Raw genomic sequence first — 19,194 nt, forward strand, 5'->3', positions numbered from 1 at the left:
GCTTAGAGAGGCTGATTAAGGACTACATCAGCAGCTCTCTCCTCCGCACCACTGACCCGCTGCAGTTCGCATACCGGCCAAACAGATCCACGGACAACGCAGCCTCCCAGGTACTGCACACCATGCTCATGCACCTGGATGGCTGGAAGGGGGGCTATGTGAGATTGCTGTTCATTGACACATACAGTTCAGCTTTCAATACCATAATCCCCACCAGACTTGCTGTCAAGCTGCAGGAGCCAGGACTGTACACTCCGCTGTGTGCTTGGATCCTGGACTTCCTCACAACCAGGCCCCAGGTGGTTATGGCAGGGAGGCACATGTCCAGCACACACATGACTGTACACACATGACTGTGTAGCCAGTCATGGAGCTGGACCTCATGTCCAGCTCAAACACCATCATCAAGTTTGCTGACGACACCGTCATGTTGGCCCTGATCACCAACGAGGACAAAGAAGGCCTACCCTGAGGAGGTGGCTGACCTGTCACTCTGGTGCCAGGACAACAGCCTCCTCCTGAATGTCAGCAAAACTAAGGAGTTGACTTTTGGAGAGGATTACATTCGAGGGCGCACACACCATTGGTGATTAATGGGACTTCTGTCGACAGGGTGAGCAGCTTTAAGTACCTGGGTGTCCACATCACAGAGAGCATAACATGGACTATACATACAGATATTTTGGTGAGAAAAGCGAGGCAGTGTCTTAACCACCTCAGGCAGCTGAAGAAATTCAGGGTCTTGGTGAGGATCCTCAAGTCCTTCTACTTTGGAGCAGTGGAGAGCATCCTGACAGGCAACATCACTGACTTGTTTGGGAACTGTACTGCTCAGGACAGGCGTGCCCTGCAGAGGACCGTGCATTCAGCCCAACGCACCACTGGAACTACCCTCCCCTCCCTGCAGGATTTATACACCAGGATGTGTTGTAGCAGAGCCTGCAGGATCATGAAGGATCCTCACCACCCCAACAACGGACTGTTCCAGCTGCTGTGGTCGCGCAAACACCTCTGCAGCCACACAGTGAACAGAGAGACTGAGATGGGGTTTCTTCCCGCAAGCCATAAGGACTGTCAATGCTGAACTCACCAGGGGCCCTCACTGAGACACACACAGGCCCCACTGCCTTACTGTACTGTATGTTGCATACTGTATTTCATTCTGTATTGTTACTACTGTATTGCTGTGCTGTACTGTTGAATAACTGTACTGTATATCTCAACACTTAATACCTTTCTTTATTCACATGCCAATTTACTGAACATATCTGTATATACATAATAGTCTTTACCTCTTATTTCTATTTTTATTCCTATTTAGTATATTACCTTTTTACTCTTATTTTATTCCATTGATTAACTGAATTACGTTTTCAGAAACAGTTAGTTAATTAGTTAGCTATTTAGTCAGTAAGTATTTATTGTGCATAATATCCGGTTGCGTTGCGATGTCATTATACTGCATATATGTATATGTTTGTATGTATACTGTATCTATGTGATAAATAAACATCTTGAATCTCAAATCTTTGCTGCAAGATCTTCAACAAGAGTGTGTACAAACTCTTGTAAGAGCACCGATGCAAGGCAGTAACGTGTTTAAAAAAAAAAAAAAAAAAAAAAGGCTTCCCCATGTGTTTGCACCGATCTGTCTGTCTGTCTGTGTGTGGGTGTGGGTGGGTGGGTGTGTGTGGGTGTGTGTGTGTGTAATATATACTCCCGATCGGGGAGCATGTCAGAGTGAGATAGAGGTCCGGAAGGTAATTTAAGATATCAGTCTACCTCTATTTGTTCGCCACAAGATTTTAAGTGACACCTTATCAATCTACCTCCAGTATTTCAGAGGGAACAGGCCACGGATGTGACATGGCCTAATAGCCTTAGATTGATTGTAGATCCAGTCAATTTGTTGAGTGAAAAGATTTTTCTTTTTTCTTTTGAGGCATGCACCATATGCATTTTATTTTTCATATTATTTATGCCATATTTTGCTGCTCTGACAACATCCCTGCTCCAAAGCCATCTTGTTTTGGACTGTTTTGTGGTTTACACAATTTCCTATCAAACATACAGCCTAGAGTCGGAAGTCTACTGGGGCTGTATTGTGGATGTTGACTCCAGGTGGAGAAGTTCTGGCCTCCGCACCGTGATTTCCCACCTGATGACAAAAGGAAGAGTGCTGCGTCCAGATTGGCGTACTACATAGGCGTACTACAAACTACTTGTTTGTACTATGGTCACTCGTACTTGACTATGTTTGTTAAAAGAATGATGGCTTCTCGGACATACTTTAACATCATATAGCTGCTCAAATTCCTGTCAGTTGCGGGTTGAGGGAGTACATTGTGTAGAAAGTTCTACCGTCGTCCTTCCCTCACAGTAAAGTATATGTCTGGGAAACACTGCATTTGCAGACGGCACTGATTTATTTTTTCTCACTTTTTGCTTAAATCAGCATCCAGAAACAGTTGTCTTATATATCAACTAAAATCTTGCGTTTCTCCGAGAGAGACACACAAAGGCAGAGCGGAGCGGCTTTTTCTTGTTTGTTTTTTTTCAAAATCTGAATATCAATTGTCAACCTGGGATAAAATACAATAACATAATCTCAAATAATAGCCATATTTAAGCGGCCGCTTAAAATGAAGGCAAAAACTCCTTTCCCAACATTATTTTTTATTATCATGGCAGAACAAGAATCTAGCAACTATGGTCTTTTAATGAGTCACATATTCCAGAATAAATGACTTAAGTTAGCCGCTAGGAAAAAGGAGAAGAGAAATTCTGGATGACGAGCAGGTTATGGATTTATTTTCTGTTCAAGATATGAATATTAATGAGGTACGTGCTCTGAACACGTACTCATTGATCCAAACAAGTTATTATTGGTGGAACTGGTGTTGGAAGCTCATGTCATGACTGTAGAAAATGATGGACAGAATCCATATATGTGTTGCTAAAATTCAACAGGTTATGCTGGAAATGGCATTTCATAATCTTGGTCCATGTGCCCTTTTACACCTGCCCTTCTTAAGATCTCTGCATGGGCCTGATCTGCAGATGTTATGTACCTGGGGCTGTTTTATTTCCATCCATAAACCCATCCATCCATTTAAAGTTTGAGCTGTCCAAACACAACTCCAGGACGACTGAAACTTCATCACGTAGATATTTTCTACTGACATACAATCGACATGCAACGTTACACATTCATATTTTTCCATCTTAACTGTAGTACTGATAAATGCTTTGGCAATATATAGACAATTTACAGAAATAACAATGTGCTGTTTTATTTTAATAGAAAGTCACAAATTAAGTACAAATTAAGAAGTAGTGCTTTCACGGAAAAAATCATTAAGTTAAATAGTGCTTTTTTAAACAGAGACACCAAAGAATGAATTAACAAATATAAACCTAAGGTATGTGGTCAGTACATTACTGTCATTAATAACTATGACGAGAGCCTCAGCTCTCCAACTCACACACACACACACACACACACACACACACACACACACACACACACACACAAGGGCTGTCTAATGATGGCTTGATATTCAAATCGTATTCGAATTGTAAATAGCGTTCAAATCTGGAAATTAACATTTAAAAAAAGCATCAGAAATTGTATTTTTTATTGATTTTATAATATTAATAATATATATGAATACAAATATTAATATAATATTATTAATATTTTAATTTGATTATTATTTTTTCAAATCTTGCCACGCATACCTAGTCTTTGTTAGTGAATGAGCTTTGCCTGCTATTTTTTTGTTATCCACCAACAGATGCAGGGACAGCTTTATGCTCATTACATAAAAAAACAACAACAAAAAAACAAACAGACGCAGTGTTCTGGAAGAGGCTCCGTCTTGACTCTACAGGTGTTCCGGGCTCTGCCGGCAGCACACGCCCTGCACAGCGCACCGTGGCCCGGGACGGAGCACCGGGTCTCGCCAGGGGGCTGCGTGAAAGTTCGGTTGAAACAATCGCTTAATTAGGTGCTTTATTTTCTCTCTCTCTCTTTTCAGTTTTTTGGGGGCTGTTTTCCAAATGCTCACAAGAAAGGATATTGGAACAAATCATGTCATTATCCCGGAGAAAGGAGCCGTCCCACCTCCCGGTTCTCTGCTCCCCGGAGGGGTCGGAGGAGCAGAAGGAGGAGGAGGCGGCAGGTTGGGGGCTGCGATTGGATGATTTAAACGTTGCATGATCGCCAAAGTGTAACGCGCAACAACACAGCCTAGCTGAAAGTTGGTCAAATTGTAACATTTTAAATATTTTATAAATATTCCAATATATTCACACTTATGTGTTTTTTCAGAAGGAATATTCAAACATGATTTTTGGATTTTGAACGCCCACAGCCCTAACACACACACACACACACACACACACACAAATTCTCGCTTCGTCCTAGTGTTTCACATGATATACGACGATGATTTAAAAAGAAAAAAAAAAAAAGAAATTTGGTCTGCATATTTGCAAGTCGTGCTGATGCTCCTAGTTATACCATTTAGTAGCACTGTGCCTGCGACTAAATGGTCACAGTCTGGAGCCCTGGCTGTACCACTGTTAAAGCAGTTATTTTAACAGTTTGGTGGGACTCAACTAGCTTTGGACCAAACTATCATCTTCTTGATTCATATTTCAACACAGCGGGCTGCCTTTGATGCAGTCCCATCAGGTGGTTTGATTTCCCTCAAGGTTGACTAGATTATTGATTTTGTATATAGTGGTATAAAAATGTTCTTATAATGGCTTGTCAAAAGAGCAAAGCCACTTGAGCATTGTTTTTTTGTTCTTGATCTTTTTTGTTGAGAACGCAGTCAAACAGCTGGCGAACACATAAGAGTGGGACTTATCATCTCTCTTTACCTTTGAGCTAACACTCCTTGCCCTCCAAACCTGTTGAGCATCACTGCTCTCCGCAAGGTTTATTAAACAAAATTAGTGCGCCAGTCCATCAAATAAGGGTAGTTCTACATTTGGCCAGAGCAGAGTTTGGTTTTTCCTACTTTTGTTGTCGTCCTTTTTGGGGTGGGATGTCTGGTTTAGAGACGGACGGCGGCTGTATTGAAGTCAATCAGGACTTAACCCCGCAAGTCACCTTCAAGCCTCTCACAAGCCTGGCGTTCAGGGTTTTGATCTGTTCAGCATGTCGGCATATATCTTTTCTGCGTGTTTGTGCGCTTTGGCTTGGGTCTCGTGATGAAACTGTGTGCGTGCGCCCGCCTGCGCCTGCATTTGACCGACAGCCACTTCGTCAGCCGACAAGAAATTGCTGCCCAGGCATCGGGGCGGCGGCGATTGTCCTGGCGAAATGGCTGTGAGATGGATATCAGAGATCTAGAGATATCAACCACATGTTTGCGCATGCATGCATGGCACCGATTCTTAACTGAAACCGAGTTTTTAGTGCGTCTGGTCATTGGTGTAAAACGCCAACGCTGTTTATTTTGTTTGAGCAAATTTTCAGATTTTTTTGTATGTACATTACATGATGTCATTTAGCAGACGCTTTTTTCTAAAGTGACTAACAACAAGTACATTCGTCACCCCATCAAACCAACTGTCACGTGTACTACGTCTGGGGGAAAAAATCTCTTCAGAGGAAAGGATGTGATTATTGGATGGGTTGTATTTGTTAGTGTTTTGACCTGCATCCGAGTGCTTTCATGGATTGTTTCTTTACTCCATGCGTGTGTGTGTGTGTGTGTGTGTGTGTGTGTGTGTGTGTGTGTGTGTGTGTGTGTGTGTGTGTGTGTGTGTGTGTGTGTGTGCGCGCGCGTGCGCGTGCGTGTTGGTCTGCGTGCGTGTGTGTGTGTGTGTGTGTGTCGGTCTGTGTGTGTGTACTGGACTGTGTGCGTGGGTGTTGGACTGTGTGTGTCGGTCTGTGTGTGTGTGTGTTGGTGTGTGTGTGTGTTGGTGTTTTGTTAATCCACAGTTTAATCCTTGCAGTAGAGAGCGCTTCGGCTGCAGTCACTTCGGGAGATGAGTAGCTCGGAGAGCGTACAGGCAGTGTGTCACTCTTCAATTTTCTGTGTGTGTGTGTGTGTGTGTGTGTGTGTTTGAAATGGGGTGGGAGAAAGACGTAGGGGTGGATTGAGAGAGAGAGAAATTAAATAGAGAGAGAGAGAGAGAGAGAGAGAGAGAGAGAGAGAGAGAGAGATTGCAACCCTTACCTCTCTACAATTCCAAACTCCATGAAGCATGACGAGGCTGCTTAAGTAATCTTTTTTCATTCTCTCTCTCTCTCTCTCTCTAGCTCGCTTGCCCTCTCCCCCCCCTGTCTAAATTGCTTTCTTTATCCACACTGTATAGTACGGCGAACTTTCAAAAAGTTTCTCAGACTACTAGGAAGAGTCCTATTTGAGTTTGAGTATAGTTCGTTTTTCGAGTCTGACAAATTGTTTGTGTGCTTTAGAATCTGCTGCCCCTTTTGGTCCTGAAGTACAAAGTATTTCAGTACCAGGGAGAAGGTGGACCTGTTAGCCTGGTAGATTTTAGGAACAATACATGCAGCGCCCGGGGGTTCTGCACATCTTTCAAAGCTGCTTCAGTGAGCATTTATAACACCTAGTGTGTGAGCGTGAAAAGTGAGAAGATCTAGGGAGAATATATCAGTATAGTAGTATAACAGTTTTTATGTTTTTATTTTTTTACTGGCCGGTTATGTTTATGTGCCAGTTTCACCCCCATTCAGCTCATTGACTAATTAGATTATAAAGCAGATTAAGATGGCCCACAGCCATTAAGTGTGAGGAGCCATCAACTGAATATCTGAATATTCTAGTGAGAAACCGTTAAAACCGTTGCTCTAACTTGTTTGTTCTTCTTGAATGTTTTTCTTTTTTATAACTGAAATTCACATGTGTATCCCTGAATATACAAACAATATAATCAATCTATGAAATGTTACTCATTTCTATTTCCTTAAAACGGTATTCGCTAAAATTATCTTTGAGTGGATTACACTGTGCCAGAATTCCACTTGAAACGGCAACACTTCTTCTTTCTGTCTCTTTCTCTTCTCGAAAGTATGCCTTCTTGTGATCAATCTGCTTGTTTTTCTTTCCCTCGGAGACTTGAGGTGGTGGGGATATGTTTTCAGCCGAGGGCACTGTTGTTTTTAATGAATGCTCATCCATATCGACAGTTTACCGACCCCAACAAGATACGCTGCTTTATCAAATCCACTGCCTTTTACCTCTTGAGGGTGCCCGAGCGTTCCTGTTGGGAAATGTGGACACAGTGGAAACAGCATTTAGAGGAATGCATACATGAAAATACATCGAATAGCTGTTTTTCATAAAGCACCAGCCAAATAAAGTATCAAACATGGACGTTCTTTCAAAGAAAATAATCTTATAAATTACAAGAAATACGTTTTTTATACAATTTAAATTTCAAACCTTGGCATTGTAATCTCTCATAAAGTTTGTATGATATGTAGTGCGGTCAGAAACCCTGGAGCACTGGAGCAAATGTTTGATTTTGTATAACATGAGATTACCATTACCACCAAGTTTGGAGCATCTTTAAAACGTTCCTCTACGTGTCTCCATTGGCAGAGCTAATAAACAGCAGCAGGGTGAAATTCCCTCTTGTAATTGCGAAGCCATTCAACATAGTCTTTGTTGAAGTGGTTTCAGCTCAAAGTCCTCCCATCTTCAAAGTCTCCTGCTTCCCAGAAGTTATGAAAACATTGTATTGCCTGATAGACGGCCAATGTGATTAATGCAATTCACCCGCAAAAGCTCCTCATCTTTATGGGTTACTTCGCTTAAGTGGCTCAAGAGCTGCTCGCAATCACGGTCCCCGGCAGCGCGGGCCAGCCCGAAGCCGACCTCTGCCGTAATGGAGATCGGCACGCGTAAACGATGACCACTTAGACGAGGCAATTTGTTTTCACTGTAGTGACAGGCTTTACCTAGCAGTGGAATTACAGCGTGAAAGTGTCCAAAGGGAGGGAGGCAGTTGTACTTGAGGTCGGAATAAAGTTCATCTGTGTGTGTCTGTGTGAACGAGGGAGAAAGAACAAGGGTGAGAAAGAGTAACAGCGGCGTGTTACCAGAGAGACGGTAACAGAGTGGTAGCTCGACGTGGTCGGACAGACAAGGCAGATAGCCCCACCAAAGAGCCGCGGCCCAGCACTCATCACCAGGCATTTTAACAAGGGCAGATGTCTGTAACAGTAGCGGCAGCAGCAGGCCTAATAGCCAGCGTTTGTCAGAACGTGTCAGCTTGGCAGAACAATGGGGAACTCGTCCCACGGTTGGCGCGGGGCCCAGCGGTCCGGAGCGCAAGCTATCGAGCGGCTTACCTGGCAGACGCACCCTTGTGATGCCATGGAAAACCTTTGGCGGTAATGGACATGCTGAAGTTGGACTGAGTTTGTTTTGGAATTCTAAGTGAATTTGAAAGTTGTACTGCTCACGTTCGGAGATTGCAACAAACAGCCCGGGGCCTCAACGCATGGTAAATTATCTGCGGTGATCACGGCTGGCCGACCGTATGGATGTGTCAGTGTTTCCCTGTGAGCCGCTGGCAGGTACAAGCAGAAGGGCAGTTGAGAAGAGCTTGGATGGGGGAAGGGGAAGAATAATGAGAGGGATGATTGATCTACATGAGGTGGAGTTGCACCACAGGCAAGAGAAGGAGAAGAAAGTTAAAGAAGAGGGGGAGAGGGGGGGAAATGAGTCCTTGAAGATGAGTAATTACCCAGGGTTTGCCTTAGTACTATTAATTTACACTGAGTACGTTTACGCACTGAGCTCATTTCAAGGTGTGTAAAACCAGGCATGCAGGAGCAACAAGCAAGAGCTGCACAAATACATAAAGCTATGGTGTGAGATGAAGACATCGAGACGGAAAAAAATTAAAAGCAATCTTTATCTTTTGAACCCTAAGAGCTGAAAAAATGGCATCCCGTGAAGACCGGCTATTAAAGGGGTTTAACCATAACGCCATATTCAGAGATGCTATACTATACTACAAACTATACCGCACCGGAGTGCATGTTAACAGAGTCTGAGTCTATATATGAGCCCGACACTTTGCAGCGGATAAAGGATGCTGGGGATGAGTGCAACGCCAAGAAAGAGCGATGATGATTGGAAGGAACAGAAGGAGAGGAAAGTGGAGAAGCTGGGGGAGGCATTTCTCGAGGGAGATAGCGTCTGGGTGTCTGGGGAATGCAAGTGACTTTACCTTTGAAGCAGACATGCATCACCTGGATATGCTGCAATGGACCTTTCTCCCAACAGACAATCAGTGGCAAATCGAAAATAAAATGAAAATGCTGTGTATATTTTCCAGGTTTCTGATTTAGAGTCAAACATTTCGGAACAAATATAAATGCTTCCTCATGGACCTCTTCAGGCTGTCTGTCCTGTGAATTTATGTTGACTTGCAAGAATAGAAAAGTATGTGACATCGCCTATTGACACATTATCAAAAAAGTGCAATCTGATTGGCTCATAACCGGAAGCTACCTTGAAGGTGAGGGGCACATGATTGGCTTAAAACAGTGCAAAATCAGAAATTTGCTCAAAGCAGATTTGTCTATTATCTACTTGGTCTCTACATTTTACTGTGAGAACAGCCAGTTACAACCCAAGCAGGCCACAACAGACCTTATCTTGCGCAATAGGTTCCCTATGGCCAGTCTGGGTCCACCCCATTTATATGTTTATATGTGCAGGTGTCAATTTAACAAAATATGGGTGGCCAGATATTTCTATTTAGAATATTCTGTAGGAAATGCCGGTGGATGGAGACGGACGGGCGGAGAGCGGGCGGAGAATATCTATTGAGGGGGAGGGGGAGCCGTGAATGGACAGAAGAGGTCAGAGCTAAATTGAAGATCCGATGCCCGGTACCGGTGATGGAGGTGGGCGGAGGGGGGTATTTGGGTGGAGAGAAATAAAGTAGGAATAAAATAGATTTGAAACGCCCGGGTTATTCCATCAGCGTGAAAGGATCGGCTCAAAAGACAGGACTTGAGGAGGAATACTGTCCTGGTGGTGGGGGTGGGGGTTCTATGCCGTCCTGTTCCACGTTGTTGCTGTAATATAAGGGATTCTCGAACACCATGACATGAAGGACTCTGCTTTGCCGTGTGCAGGCAAGATAGCAATGGAGAGATTGGAGGAAGTGAATTGAAAAGCTGTCAGTCAGGTGGCGGGGCCCTACAAGCTACGAGCGAGAGATAACAGCCCTGCTTGCCCTTTTCTCCACGCCACCCCCCTCCCTTCTCACTCTCCTGGCCTTTCTTTCTCCTCTGTCACCCCCCCGCCCCGCCTTCCCCTGTTTTCCAGTGTTACACCCCCCCCCCCCCCCCCAGCTCACCCCACCACCACCACCATTAATCAAAGCGCTCCTGTAATCTAGCTTGTTCAGGAATTCTAAACCCTACCAACGTGTCAAATGTTTTTCCTTTTTCCGCCGCTGCCCCAGACAGATAAGGTTTGGCCTGGCCCACATTGCAGGCTACATACAAAATATATCCTGTATCCATTTCTTCTTCTTCTTCTTGCCTATGTAGAAGTGTGGTCAAATTGACCGTGTACTGGCTATAAAGGAGGAGCGGAGCTGTTCCCACTTTAGTGAGTTGATTTACGATGACCTCGCACTCAAATCATGGGAGGTGCAATTGATGGAGCGCTTGCTTTGTGTGGGTTTTGATCGGTTGACTTGGAAACTCTGGAAAAGTGGCCGTAAAAGCACATTATTTTCTCACAAGTCTGCTATACATTTGATATTTAAATTCACTGTTGTACATTTACCTTTAAACTGTTGAGACTTCTGGTTGGGGGCTGTTTTGTAAATGAAAAAATGTTGGTTCCCATCATTTATAACTGTTTATGGCACAACCTCGCTGAATGCTTTACATTTGAGAAATGTACCTCTCTGTCGCAGCTTCTCACTGGGCTTAAATCCAGTGCAACGGGGCAGATGAGTAAAATGTTCTACCTCTTGAGTTACTGCTCTTATTTAGGCTATTATCTACTTCTTGAATTATCTTTTTCGGAGTTGTTGTTTCAGTATAGCATGTGGGCCATGACGTTTGGGATGTGACTTATGGTGCTTTGCATACTACATACCATATGTGCACACTATCCTCTAGCGTACGTGAGTACGTCTGCAAAGTCTGCAAAACTATACAAAAACAATACAGATAAATTCTTAACCATCTGCTATACTGATATTCAAAGCTGATGCAACACATTTTGAATCAGCTCAGTGCACTCAGGACAGTGCATTTCAGATCCAGGCCTACAGTGCGCGTCTCCCGCAAAACCGTCTCAAAACCACACGACCGTATCACCATAATACAGCTCCTACAGCCACGCACGACTACTCTTCATCATCAGTCGCTTCTACTGTTTGCAAAAACAACCACCGAGCACGCCAAAGAAAGCCACAGTTCCAATAGCTCAGGCAAAACTTATAATTTTATAATATGTTGGCATGCATTATATTTGTTAATACTGTTGTTTTAAAGCTCTCTGTAACATTTAACAAAAAAACAAAAACAAAAAAGGTGATAGATTAGAGTGTATTATCTTAACCCCTTCAACTGGGCCTCTAGGCCTATCAACCAAACGTTCTTGGAAAGTGTATGCCACACTTGATATGAATGTACTCTATATCAATACATTTATATCAAGTGGACATGCTGTAATATATATTTTATTTTTTATTATTGTAAAGCACAACTTGCGTTCCGGCTCAGAGTTGCCGTAAGTAAGGCCATACATTGACATAGACTGGGGATTTCTCATATTCATATACCATTTTTTTATTGATACACCATTTCATCTGACAATCATAACCACAGTATATGCATGTGTAATAGCTAGGGCTGGGTATTGTTTAAAGGATTATGATACCAGTGCCAATTACAGTACCCTTACAATGATACCTATACAAATAGAGTTCTTCATTTGATACCTTTTTTTCCACTATACCCATCATGTGAATAGAAGCATTCAGTTGTGTAAAATTCTACCACTCCTCCCCATGCAGAATTTTTTTACATGAATACATTTTGAAAGTGTCCAAATTATTGATGTATTCATAAAATAACTGCAAAACTGTACTGTGAAGTATTTGGGCACTGCATTTTAAACAAATAGCCAGTACAGGAGGAATGATTCCAGCAAGGAAAACATGACTGTTGTTTTAAGACGGACTTGAATAATTGTGAACCTGTCCTTGAACAGACTGTTGTAGCTGCTGCTGCGGTAGTTGACCAATCACACATCGCATTGAATCTAAGAACGCTTATGGCTGCGAGCAAAACCATAGAAATACAAATTTTCTCGATCTGGGTACAAAAAGGATGGAATGCAGGTATCCTTTGATTGGAGAAGTTTGGACTTACTTGGTTTTGGGTTATTTCCGTTGATACTACGTTGAAGATATTGAGTACCAATACCCAGGCCTTGCCATTTACTGTTTCATTGAACATAATTTCAGCTTACCTATTCGATTTGCAGATAATTGCCGCCCGGACATAAAAAAAATATCCTTCCCAGTAATAACATAACGCAGAAAAAGTCTGAACTCTTGAACTTGAACTATTTTCATTAATGATTTTTATTCAGATGCTTTGAGGTCATGTCTGTATTCAATACATGTCTGTATTGAACAAGCTCCCACTTATGGCAGCATATTCCCTGCCTTTGCATGAAGGCCCGAATGTAAAGAAAGTGAATGAGTTCTCCACAAGCCCATCTTTCATCCTATCACGCAACCCCGCCCCCCCAACCCGTGGACAATTTTTTTTTTTTTTAAGTAGCCCCACTCCGCAGGAAAGCCACGGACCTGGCAGCTCTGCTGGCGGCAGTGAAGGCCTTGTGACTATGAAGGTTAAAAAGTTGCAAAGTGTGAGAGCTTGTAGAATAGGATGTGAGAACCTGGAGAACAAAAATCTGAACTTTTATATTGAATCTGAACTTGTATATTGAAATTTTCACTCACATAAAGTCACACACCTTTGTTTCGAATTTTGTAGTGACAGAAAAAAATCACATATATGCAATTTGATATTTGGATGAGCACACTTATAGATATATTTTTTCAAATTGGTCATCGCGACATCACAAAATGCTGAATCTGCGGTCCTTGACTTTTGCAACACTTCTTGCGAGAGGCCTGTTGCAAAACAAACTTGTGTACCCGTAACTGTCGACGCACATGGGGGGGGGGGGGTGCAGTAAGTCCTGACCAATCACAAGACAGCGCTGATCACTATCTTATCATGGTTGGTTTGATATTAACACTTTCAACAGACATTCGTCCGAACCTCACAGGGTATAACGGCTGATGGCGTCCCCGGAATTTAAAAATTTTAATTGCTTTTCTGTCGTGCGACTTTGGACACCCGAACTAGGTCTTTGTCATTTTATTCCTACAAGCTAGATATAAAATGACATGCAAGACAAACATTCTTACGTAAGCCTTTACTACGGCCATTAACAAATACACACACACATGGATGCAGGCAGACATACTTAAAAGGAAAAACCTTGCTAAGTCGCGGTTTAGAGGCGATAAAAGCATCTGCCTTATCAGTCTCTGAGCTTTTACCAGCCAAGGCCTTTTTGTAGTTGTTGTGTTTTTGCGTCTTTTCCATTTTCCAGCGCCGCCGCCCCTCCGTTTCATTTTCTTCACGCAACTCTTTGTCTCTCTAAGCTCATCTGCGGCGTTACAGAAGTCGGGAGTCCGCTTTGTTCCCCACGCCTCTGCCTTCGCTGGCGGAGATTAAGAAATAATGGGCAGCATCATTAATTAAACCACTAATCTCAACATGCCTGTGTGCGTGCGTGTGTGTGTGTGTGTGTGTGTGTGTGTGTTTTCTCATATGCTGCTTGTAATATACCACCTCCCCCATACATGCGTGTACACAGGAAAAGTAGTTAACACTGACAAACAGCACTCCAGTTGCGCCTGTAAGGCCATGTCATCTCCCCAATTCCGCTTAAAAGACAGGCCTTCTTTCTGTGTTCTTGTGTTTTTGCACAAATTCATTTCCGGCTCCGTTGAGACGCACCGCACGAGAATGCATCTTTGGGCCGGGTGCAGGCGGAGCTTCAGCTTCGGCTCCTTTCCCTTGATGAAGCCTGTTTGTTTCACATTAAAAGCGCAGTTCCTTATCTCGCTGCGGCCCGCAAATAAAGAACGGCGATGAGCTCGGTGGGTGGGGTTGGGGTGGAAAAGAGACAAAAAGTGGGGAGAAGGAGGGGGAGAGATAAAAGGGGGGTGCGATCAACAGCGATTGGTGTTTTGGGGAGAACAGAGAGGCGTGATGGGCCCCTCAGTTCTTTCAAACAGGCCCTGTGATGGCGATGTTGATGCACGCTTCCTTCATTTCCCGTCTCATCTTTCCATCTATGGTGTTCCTTCATCATTTGCTCGCATAGTTTCTTTGGTTCCCATTTTCAACCATCAAACCCATCCCCAGAAAAAGGAAATCGTTTTAGCCATACTAATTTGGACAGGTTTGTGTTGGGAAAAGCGTGCCAATTTGGGTGTGCCCTTGCACATGCTTGTAGTTAAATCGGTGCGAGGTGAGGCATCCTGGCTTGGCCGCGCACTCTTGCTAATTGAAAATTTGGCCGTCGCCTCTCCTCAGAGATTCAAAGCTGAAAAGAACTTTTTAACTCACCTTTCAAGTGAACCAAGCTTTAAACACTCCTTAGAAAGAAGCAAGATAAACGGAAGGGCGGGGTTCGCCAGAGGGGACATAAGCCTGTCGCCGCGGCTCCCGAATACGCAAAGAACCTGAGTTTTGGACCGTGTGTAAGCGCCCCATTTGCCGCCCTGATCGCTCCCATTTCATTTACAGCCAGACAACCTCAACGATGAGCCTGTCAAAGGTACCAGTCACAGCGACAGACCAATTATACCTCATCGCGCATCTTGTCTCGTCCGCAGCTAATTTCTTCTCTCTGAGCACATTTATGGAATCACTCACATCCGTTCAATTTGACCCAATTTAGGACCAACTGCGCATGGCGCAGGACGGAGCACACCAAACATGCTACTGAACATGTTTAGGCTCCAGAGTGGGTGTCAATCTTACTCTTTCACATTTTCCCTCATATCAGAAGACATCCCTGTTTTTCTGTTTAATTAGTGAGTGGGTCTCCGTCTAATTAGTATTGTGTATGAAGCTGTTTAAGATCCTCCTCTAACTGCTTGTCCGAATATAAATATTTTTTTCAATCTACTCTTTATAAATATACAATGACAACAGTAAAACCACCTGCCTGATATTGTGGAGGTCCCCCTCGTGCCGCCAAAACTGCTCTGACCCCTGGAGGCATGGACTCCACAAGACCTCTGAAGGTGTCCTGTGGTATCTGGCACCAAGACGTCAGCAGCAGATCCTTTAAGTCCTGGAAGTTGTGAGGTGGGGCCCCCATGGATCAAGCTTGTTGTTCCAGCACATCCCAGAAATGTGATCTGGGGAATTTAGAGGCCAAGTCAACTCTTTGTCATGTTCCCCAAACCATTCCTCTTTTTTGTCGTGTGGCAGGGTGCATTATCTTTCTGAAAGGATATCAGGGAATTCCCATGCCATCAGGGAATACAGTTTCCATGAAGGGGTGTACTTGGGCTGCAACAATGTTTCAGTTGGTGCTACGTGTTAAAGTAACATCCACATGAATGCCAGGACCCAAGGTTTCCCAGCAGAACATTGCCCAGAGCATCACAATGCCTCCACCGGCTTCTTCCCATCGTGCATCATGCCGTCATCTCTTCCCGAGATAAACAACGCAAATGCACCCGGCCATCAACACGATGTAGAAGAAAACGTGATTCATTAGACCAGGCCACCTTCTTCCATTGCTCCATGGTCCAGTTCTGACGTTCATGTGCCCAGTGTAGGAGCTTTCAGTGGTGAACAGGGGTCAGCATGGACACTGAACGGTTTGCAGCTGCGCAGCCCCATACGCAGCAAGCTGTGATGCCCTGTGTGTTCTGACACCTTTCTATCATAGCAGCACTTACTTTTTCAGCAATTAGTGCTACAAAAGCTCTTCTGTGGGATCAGACCAGACGGGCTGGACCTCTGGCTGGTACTAACCACTGCATACAGGGAACACCCCACAAGACCTGTCGTTTTGGAGATGCTCTGACCCGGTCGTCTAGCATCACAATTTGGTCCCTGTCAAAGTGGCTCAGATCCTTACGCTTGTCCATTTTTCCTGCTTCCAACACATCAACTTCAAGCACTGACTGTTCACTTGCTGCCTAATATATCCCAACCCTTGACAGGTGCCATTGGAACCAGATGAGCAATGTTATGAACTTCACCTGTCAGTGGTTTAAGTGTTGTGGCTTATTGGTGTACATACTCTTTCTCTGTTTTCCTCAGGCCTCGTAGCACAGAGCCTGTGTGTCCTGTTCTCCAGTCCCAGATTCTCAGCTGTTACAAAGACAACGGCCAGGAGACCCTCCGCTGCTCCGAACTGGCCAAAGAGTACATGCGCTGTATCAACATTGCCAAGAAGGTGAGCACACACAGGTTTTACACAATCAAATCACATAAAGAAAAGTGTAATTACACAGTCGGTAAATAACAAAAAAAAAAAAAGATCTCCATAGCGAAATGCAGGCTTAGCGTCTAAAAGGTTCACACACCAGCAGTTATTCTCAAACGCTCTACGCAAGCAATTTCCAGTTAAATGCAACTTGTGCTATTTATACAAAGCTGTATGTTCATGCCTAGAACCTGCATTACCAACCCCACAGCGGTTGCGATGTTGGGTCTTCCTTCGTAATTGGACTTAATATCCAACCTCAGAAACACAAACAGCTTGAGACGGAAAAATACTGTTTTTCAAGTGAGGACTTTTTGAAGTTTCCCAATGTGTCACATTGAGAGCAATAGTCTGACGTAAAAGCGAGAAATACATTTTTATTAATTTTTTTTTGTTCCTAATTTTTCGGGAATTCTTCTGTGGTAGTTTGTTATTATATATGCTATAAATATATGAAAAAACACCAACAAATGAATGAAAAGTTGTGAATTAGTAAAAGAGTGGATTTTGAGTGCTGTCACTTTTTTTGGCTTCACACAGAGAAGTATCTTGTCATTAGAAATAGCTTTCATAGTGGGAGCCTGACGTAAAAGGAAGAAATCAGACTTCACCAGCACTACCCCAGCATGTTTTTTCATACTCCCGCTAGTGGAAAGAAAAAAGCAAATGACAGCTTTTCAAAGCAGAAAAGCAGTTATGGTTTGCGCAAAGATAACTCTGAAATCCCAGGTTGGCTTGTCAGCGCAGCCTCCACTTATTTTGGTTCTAATTTTAAGAAGTATACCACGCAAGGCACGAGTTAAAGCATGTCAAGAAAAGAAAGGTTTGTCGCCTCCAAACAAAGAATGAGAAAAGTGGATTTAAATAAGCATACCTTCCTACACTGCTTGCCAGTAATTACGTTATTGCTTTTTATAGAATGCCTCCGCACTCACGTTGACTTAATGCCAATCACGAATCTTGATACATATAAGTCTTTTTTCACTCAAGTGATGCTTGTTAAAGTTTTATCTCAAACTTCAACCGCTCAGCAAAAGCAATAGCGTTGTAAGTTGCCGTGTCTCACTTTTTGTCTCACGTCATCGGGGTCGCACCGAGCGTGGGATCGTCCTCGTCCAGTGGCCATCTTGTTTTGTGCGCACTACCACGTCCACCAGACAACAAACGCAGAGGAAATAAATGGTGGCGTGATGGACTTTGAGAGTCGTGTCGTCTGACGCCGTCTGAGATCGGTAGCGTGTATTAAAACAAAAGATCTCTCACACTTACGCATGCAGCGACAAAACTCCTTGTGTCATGAATGCGTGATTATCGCTGTCGCCCGCGGCCATTTTCACTCTCAAGCAGCTCTCTCTCCTTTCAAATCCAACTGGGTAATGGTGTGTTCCAATATTTTACATGTAAAATAACTTTTTGGTAATATGGCTATGGTTAATATCCATAGTTGGATAGAATGCTAACTATCTTTGCGGAACAGAGGCTCAGCCGCATTTCTCTCTCTTTTTTTATTTTGCATCGAGCCTTGTTCTGCAAGTTAAAATTTGACTTTTAGATACCATTTTAGATGCGATTTTAGATTTTAGATGGCGTAAACACGTCCATGTGAGATTGAGGATCTTTGGAGCACATGTTGCCCAATGATTAAATGACACAACTTATAATATGTGGTGAGTTCTCGGAGCGGAGTGCCATCTATTAAAAGGAAAACTCTGAAATCTTTAAGATTGATCCAGTCTTGAGAAACATTGAGAGCGCGCGCTGAGCTGCGATGCGTAGTACAACGGGGCGATCGACTTGTAACTGCATTCTTCGACAATAAGTAAGTTTAAAAGGTTGTGATGCAAATCACTCGGGTTGGCTCCCAGTGATCAGGTATAATCCACCGTTCTCCTTTAAAGATTCAACATTATTACACTATTATGGCTATGTATTCCTCAATAATCCCATTTGAGTTTGTATGCTTTAATATTTTTATTTAATATTGATGGTTGTCACATTCCAAGGCCCAATTACACCCGCATTATTCACTGTTTAAAAAATATGAAGACATTATTTATTTCCTTCCCTTTCTTTTCACATCTTTCATAGGAAATGCACAAAAAAGTCCCTCAGCGTAGAACGTTAGAGCGGCACCTTCTTACCCTCCCAAGTACCTCGATAGCAGAGACGGCAGGAGAGCCAAGGAGCGTGTGAGCCAGAGAACGGGAGCTAGTTTCTCCAGAGTTTGAACCGTGAGAGGTTTTTATTTTAACTTTAATTGAAACCTTAGCGGATCACCGTCATGTACGCACGCCGCTCCGCTCCACCCAGGTTGTCTCTGCTGGGGTGGGGTGGTGGGGGGCGTACGCCAATACTATATACATTTGCTCATAAACTCACTGCTAGCGGAACCTCCTCTCCTCTCTATGACCAACTACGTGTGGGTGTTTATGTGTGTACAGGTTCGTATGTGCGCGTGTACATAGGTGTCTAGGAGTGTGTTCTCAGGTTGGAAGGTTAAGCAAATGAGCGTACGTGAAGGCAGGCGCTCAACTCAAACAGTAGCATGAAAGTGTTTTTCCCACTTTCGTATTAGCCAGTCTGAGATAACAAGGACTGAAGTGAAGTCTTTGAAGACAGTTTT

General features: G+C 43.5%; 1 protein-coding gene across 1 annotated transcript in view; it reads left to right on the plus strand.

Annotated features, from left to right (window-relative positions):
• The window catches only part of LOC307241723 (MICOS complex subunit mic25a-like), a 93,638-nt gene that overhangs the window by 48,694 nt on the left and 25,750 nt on the right, over positions 1–19,194 (plus strand). The window contains exon 7 of the mRNA XM_080015932.1: positions 16,406–16,541. Coding sequence (XP_079872058.1) covers positions 16,406–16,541 — 136 coding nt within the window. The remainder of the gene's footprint in view (positions 1–16,405; positions 16,542–19,194) is intronic.

Source organism: Zeus faber (assembly GCF_960531495.2).
Source record: "Zeus faber genome assembly, chromosome: 15".
Taxonomy (NCBI): Eukaryota; Metazoa; Chordata; class Actinopteri; order Zeiformes; family Zeidae; genus Zeus; species Zeus faber.